This window comes from Caretta caretta, chromosome 2 (assembly GCF_965140235.1).
Source record: "Caretta caretta isolate rCarCar2 chromosome 2, rCarCar1.hap1, whole genome shotgun sequence".
Classification (NCBI taxonomy): Eukaryota; Metazoa; Chordata; order Testudines; family Cheloniidae; genus Caretta; species Caretta caretta.
Window position 1 is genome coordinate 154,247,597 of NC_134207.1, and position 6,419 is coordinate 154,254,015.

General features: G+C 42.8%; 1 protein-coding gene across 2 annotated transcripts in view; it reads left to right on the forward strand.

Annotated features, from left to right (window-relative positions):
• The window catches only part of TMEFF1 (transmembrane protein with EGF like and two follistatin like domains 1), a 226,991-nt gene extending 220,634 nt beyond the window's left edge, over nt 1-6,357 (forward strand). For both annotated transcript variants that reach the window (XM_075125495.1, XM_048839447.2), the window contains 2 exons: nt 3,485-3,643; nt 5,168-6,357. In XM_075125495.1, the coding sequence (XP_074981596.1) occupies nt 3,485-3,643; nt 5,168-5,252 (244 nt within the window). In that variant the 3' untranslated portion in view covers nt 5,253-6,357. The remainder of the gene's footprint in view (nt 1-3,484; nt 3,644-5,167) is intronic.
• Nucleotides 6,358-6,419: the final 62 nt, after the last annotated feature.

The window sequence follows — 6,419 nt, forward strand, 5'->3', positions numbered from 1 at the left end:
AGAGGTTTGGTCTATAATACTTCATCCCCTCACCTGCCAATTCCAGTCTTGAACTCAGTATTTTCTTTGCGTTATTCCAGTCCTCTGGAATCTCTCTTGCCCTGCAGGAGTTCTCAGAAATAATTTCCAACCATTTCAGTAGTTCTGAGAATGTCTTTAGCATTCTAGGGTGACATTCATTGAACTGTAATGATTTTAATATTTTCAGATTATCTGGATATTCTTTAACCTCTTCTTTCTTGATTCTGCTTTATAGAATGGTTCTTGTATTAAGTCTACTATGGCTACTATCTTCTTTAAAGAAGACAAAAACAAAGTAGGGAATAAGGATTTAGCATTCTATTTGTCACCTGTTCTTTTCCTTTCTTCCTACTAGGTAATGCACAAACAGGTTCCTTTGTCATTTGCTTCCTTCTTATTAATGTACATAAATCTATCTTGGTTCCTTTCCCATCCACTGATAATTATATCTATTGTAATGGTGTGCCTTTTTCTTAATGACGCTGTTTTTATTGGTACATATCCAATCTGTGAGCCAGTGTCTCCTGCAGAAAGCCCATAGATGAGGAAAGTGTATTCACAAGAATACATGGGTTTCATAGCACTGAAAATCCAGGGCATTTTCCCTGCATGCCTGTGGAACAGTTTTTTGCTTTTTCAAATGTAACTAATTCCTGTCTTCCATCATCATCTCACCAAGCACAGGGTTGGATTTGAGGGTGAGTTGGAGTGATTCTTTGTGATACACCCAAGCGTAACTGACTTTGTTTATATCAGAGGTGTTTTGTGTGTGTGTGTGTGTGACAGATTTTTGTTACCAATCTGCCTGAGGCAACAGTTGATCAGGCTGAGGCCACAGGATCTTTAAGGGAGGAGATGACGTAACACACCAAGTGTTTAAATGTTAAAGCTTTATTGATAAAATGATAAAATAATAAAATAACAGCGAAGAGTGATGGGTGCTCCCCATGTCACTCAGAGGAAGGAAGGAAGCCCCAAGCCCTAACCCACTTTCATACTCACATACGCTCTACCTGAGGCTGGCCAAGCCTGGGTGTAACATAAGAAGAAGAGGGGGTAGGGTGGACAGGAGTACTGTCCTGGACCCAGGTCATCCAGGGTCTGCTATGATCTCCAAATTGCTCCAGCTCTCAGGAGGGTTTTAAGGCCTGGGCTCCTTTGAGGGAGTTCCATTCCACGACCTCTGTTCCTGGTGTTCTTTGTGCCAGCCCAAACCAGCTTTCTGTGGTCTTCTCTGCTTTCCCAAAACACAACGGCTCCAGGGACGCGAAGCTCTGCTCCCCCCCTCATCATCTCGCCGGTGTTTTCCATCTCTGCAGCCCTGGTTCAGTGTACTTTTTCTTTTCTCGTGGCTGGCTGTGGCTGGGTGAGATAATTTTTCATCTAGTGCCGTGACCTTGGACTGGGGCCAGCTCTTATCGTTGAACTGAGCTTGCTAGCTGCAGTGTTGAGTTAACCCATTCTCTGCTCTCTTTCTCCTTCCCCCTTTGGCCTTTTGCAGCCTGCAAAAGAATCTTCCATCCCACATTCACTCACACCTTTGACTCTTCCCAAAATATCCTGCAATGCTTGCAACAGCCTTAGCAATATACAATGCTGATCTGCCTTCCCCAGGGGACCCCTTGAGGGAGGGGGCCATTGGGGTGTGACACGTGTGTGTGCATGTATCTTTAATTCCTCTCCAGCCTGCTACTGCAAAAGTGGAGGCCAATTGCTTGTTGAATTCAACACGACTAATATGTTTACATCAGTTTATTTTCAAGGCTAACTTCACAAGGAAAATGAGCAACACGTTTACGTTTTAATGTTAAAGCTGAGATTTTTTTCTCTTTGTAGTTCCGCCCCAAGTCAGGGGTGAGGCTTCTGGTCTAGCTCTGGCTGCATGGAGAGGTAGGGGTAGGGCCTGTTAGCTATGAAGAATCCACCAGCGGATGCTGGCTCCATTAACCCTGGCTAACCAACGTGGTGCTTTCCTCTCTGTGCTCTTCAGCCTCCCTCCCCTTGGCAGCATGGCTCAGTCAGGAGCATGCTCTTGTTGTCTTCTTCTCTATGGCTGTGCCCTGCATGGATTGAAAATTTGTGTTGCTCTGATCAGTACAAACATCCACTGAATTGCCTTTGAGAAATCGGCTGGTTTGCTTGGGGAGGATGCTATTTAGAGAACAGTGCTCCTGCTCTGCCTCCTACCAGCCTGTTCACACTCCTCCCAAATTTCCAGGGACTCCCTCAGGAGCACTGCTCACTTGTTTGAGGAGAAGTGGGGCAGCATGCTGTGTAGGACAAGTCTGTACTGTTTCCTACCTTCCAGTAAGGTTCTGATGGGGTGCTCTGTCCTGCCTGGACATTGACTAGTGCCTGTTACTGCACTAATCTTCCTGCATGGCTTTTGAGGGGGTGCCTGGTGCAGTCCTAGAATCATCTGACTTGTGAGCCAAGACTGTGCTCAGCCTTCCTGACCTTTCTATACAGTCTTCTGGGGAGCTAACCTGGCCTTTGTCTAGCACCTGCAGCCTGGAGTTCTGGCCTACTGGGTGTTTGGTGAGTCCAGGTTAAGAGGTGGCTGCTGGGAGAGTACTGGGGTAGGTTTGGACTGAAACCCAACCATCCCGGTAAACCAGTTGATGTTGTTGGTGCCAGTTCTTACACAAGGGCCTCGCAGCATTCTGTTCCTCCAAACTCTACATGGTTTGTTCATCTCTGACAGGCATATTATAGTTATATACACACACTTCTTCCATAATATCATCATCTATTGTTCTCCATTGTTCCTCATCATTGTCTTTTGATTTGTGTCGTATATTCCTGTTTTGTTCCATGCACCCTGGTCCCTGACTGAGTTTTCTGGAGATCCTCTGCCCACGCGTTTTATCCCATCTATTAAATCTATCTCCCATTTATTGTTCCCTAACTTAGGCCCCAGTTCAACAAGGTACTTAAGCATGTACTTAACTTTAAACACGTGAGCCGTCCCACTGAAATCACATTCTTAAAGTCTATGCTTACTTCCTTTGCTGAACTGACACCAAGAAGCCTTACCAGGCAAAATTAGTTGTACTCGATGAAAGTGGAGGACATGCACTCTGTGCCTCCCTCTCTCCACAAAAGGAAAACCCAGGCTGCCTAAAAGCTTGCACTCTACTCAGCCTCCCCACGTCCTGCGTGACAGCTACAGTCCTGCTTGCTTCATCATTTTCAGAACTGGCTGAATCTCAGAGGAAATCCCTTGTGCTGCTCTCGCCCTCCAATCTCATCTGAGGTCACGGAAGTAGCAGTGCAGTGACAAGTGGGTTTCTTTCCTGCTGTCTCTATACTATCCTCCATCCTTTACATTATGTCCCAATTTTTCAAGTTTTCATCGATTCCTAGGCTTTTTGCCCTGTCCCTCAGATTACTGTTTTATCTACAGAATGATTTGCATATTGATAAGATCCATATTCCATGAAATATTCCTTGTCTCTTTCAGATGTGAATCAGGATATACTGGACAGCACTGTGAAAAGACAGACTTTAGTATTCTTTATGTTGTCCCAAGCAGACAAAAGCTTACACATGTCCTTATTGCAGCAATAATTGGAGCTGTACAGATTGCCATTATAGTTGCAATTGTCATGTGCATAACAAGGTAGGTAATTACAAAAGCAATATAACACCACACATTTTTATGTATGTGTGATTATTTATTATAAATATATTTAGGAACTTGACCGTCCCGAAGCTCTATGTGCGTAACACACGTTCTAAAAAATACAGTGATCAAATACAGAATGATTAATGTGTCCAGACTGGTTACACGATGCCTCTGTATATCACAAAATGTAAATCAGTCAGGACAATAAACTACCCCTTCACACACAAATCACCGCTAGCTGCCCCGTTCCCCTCCACCAATCCCTGTGCCAAAAGCTGAAGAGAAAAAATGAGCTTTGCAATAGATCCCAAACATTAGCAAATTGTTTAGACCAGTGGTTCTCAAACTGTGGGTTGGGACCCCAAAGTGGGTTGGGACCCTGTTTTAATGGGGTCGCCAGGGTTGGCGTTAGACTTGCTGTGCCCTGGGGCCGAAGCCTGAGCCCCACCATGCAGGGCTGAAGCCGAAGCCCAAGGGCTTCAGTCCTCGGCAACGGGTTCATGTTACAGGCCCCCTGCCTGGGGCTGAAGCCCTTGGGCTTTGCCCCTCCCCCCAACCCTCCTGGGCTGGTGGGCCTCGGGCTTTGGTTTTGCCCCCCACCCCCTCCCAGGACAATGGCGCTTGGGCTGGCTCAGTCCCCCATCCTGGAGTCGTGTAGTAATTTTTGTTGTCAGAAGGAGCTCGTGGTGTAATGAAGTTTGGGAACCGCTGGGTTAGACAAAAGTGGGAGCTACTTCCAGAGTAGAAGATACCTCATGAAAAACACCATGGCCCCTTCCCCCCCCACTAGAGGATGGGTTGGTTCAGGCCCCTCCACTGATCATAAATGCGGTGCTGACATATGGAGAAAGGGGCATCCCTCAGGTACCCAGCTGCTTAACCATTTAGGACTTTATTGGTTAAAGCCAACACCTTAAACTCCACCTAGAAATGAATATGCAGCTAGTGCTGTCTGGAGAGCACCAGTGCAATGTGCTGTCCATGTCTTATGAAACGAGCAGCTGAATTTTGCACTTAGTTAAGTTTCCAAGATATCTTAAGAGAGAGCCCTGTGGACACGAGAGTTGACAAAGGCACAGATAACTGGAGTGAGGTCCAGATCCTCTTCTCGTCAAAGGCCTGAGCCCATAAGGCACTGAGCACTTTTCTGATCTAACAAAGCTCTTAAGCATGTACTCTCTTTTAAATATGTGAGGCATCCCAGTGAAGTCAGTGGGGTTAATCACATGCTTAAATATTTTGTGGGATCAAGGCCAGAGGGCTTTCAGCCCTTGCAGGATCAAACTCCATATCCACACGAAAGAAATCTCTCCTGGCAACTGCTGCAACCACTGTAGTCAGGGATCTCATGGACCCTCCAAAGTACCAGCCTACCAAACCACCGGTGCACTTCCCCAGTCAATGATGCTGATAGACACTCTGCCATTCTTGAGATTTTTGGTTAAAATCATGAATGCTGTTTTAAATATACAGAATAAGATTAAAATACATTTTCTTCTCCTTTTTAAAAAAATACAGAAAATGCCCTAAAAACAACAGAGGACGTCGACAGAAGCAAAACCTAGGCCATTTTACTTCAGATACATCATCCAGGATGGTTTAACGTGATGATTTTTATACCTACATTGACCATGTGATGTACATTTTTATTATATCTTTTTTTAAAGAATGGAACTATTTATTTCAGAGGCCTTATTTTTGGACATTTTTAGTGTAGCCCTGTTGGTCTGTTGTATTCTGAAAGCATCAGCTCTAACAGCTAAGGACTGTTTTAGTAATTTTCTTTTTATGTTTTTGAATACCGTAGTTCATTTTCTGTATCTGTATCACATGGTTATATAATAGATTTGTGCTTTATTCATGGAATGTAATATTTTTGAGAACACAGACTTATTTCACCAATGGTTGTAGATAAAAAACAAAAATACACCCACATTACCTAGCAAACAAGGCATGAACTAAAGGTAAAGATGTTTACAGCTTACTTTTCTTACGAAAAACTAGGAGACACTGTGTTTAAATACCATAGATATTTAAATGTTTTTGAAAGTTAGTAACTGATTTTTTAGACACTGCCTATCGCATGAACTGTGAAGCTGTGTGCTGTGTGTAGTTGTAACATATTCATAAGATGTATTGGCTGGGTCTAAGCACTACCATCTTCATAAATAATTCTGACACTTTATTTTTAAAACGTAAAAATATAAATTTCATAATCCAGTAGAGCAAATGGCATAGTTCCAAAGGACGTAGGTCTTGGTAGATTTTGGTATTGTAAAAATCTGTGTTTGAATAATCAAACTCACATGATTGGAATAAAGCCTACTTTATCGCTGTTAAAACTGCTTTAATACTTATTAAACTTTTTTTAAGACAATAGATGTTTTAACACCAACAAGACAGATTGTATAGTGTTTGTGATTTAAAAAAATTAAGTTAATTAATGACTAGTGCTCTTATATAGAATCTTTTCAAGAGCTAAATAAAGTCCATCCAAGCTAGTCTGCTGGTTATAGTTATATTAATAGATTGTTAGTTGTTGTTTAAAAGATCCAGAGATAGAATGTGAGTAGGATGTGTTCAGCTGTTTAACATGTAGTTTAGGCTTTCAGAATTCTGCATGTAGGATTTAATAATTTGTTCAATAAAAAAGATGCTTTCAACATTTGAACTGGAGAAGCATGTCACAATACAGTGTTTTCATTATATTGCCTCTGCTTTAGTGTGTTTATTTGTTACTTGATTTTGTAGCCAGAATGATTTGAAAACT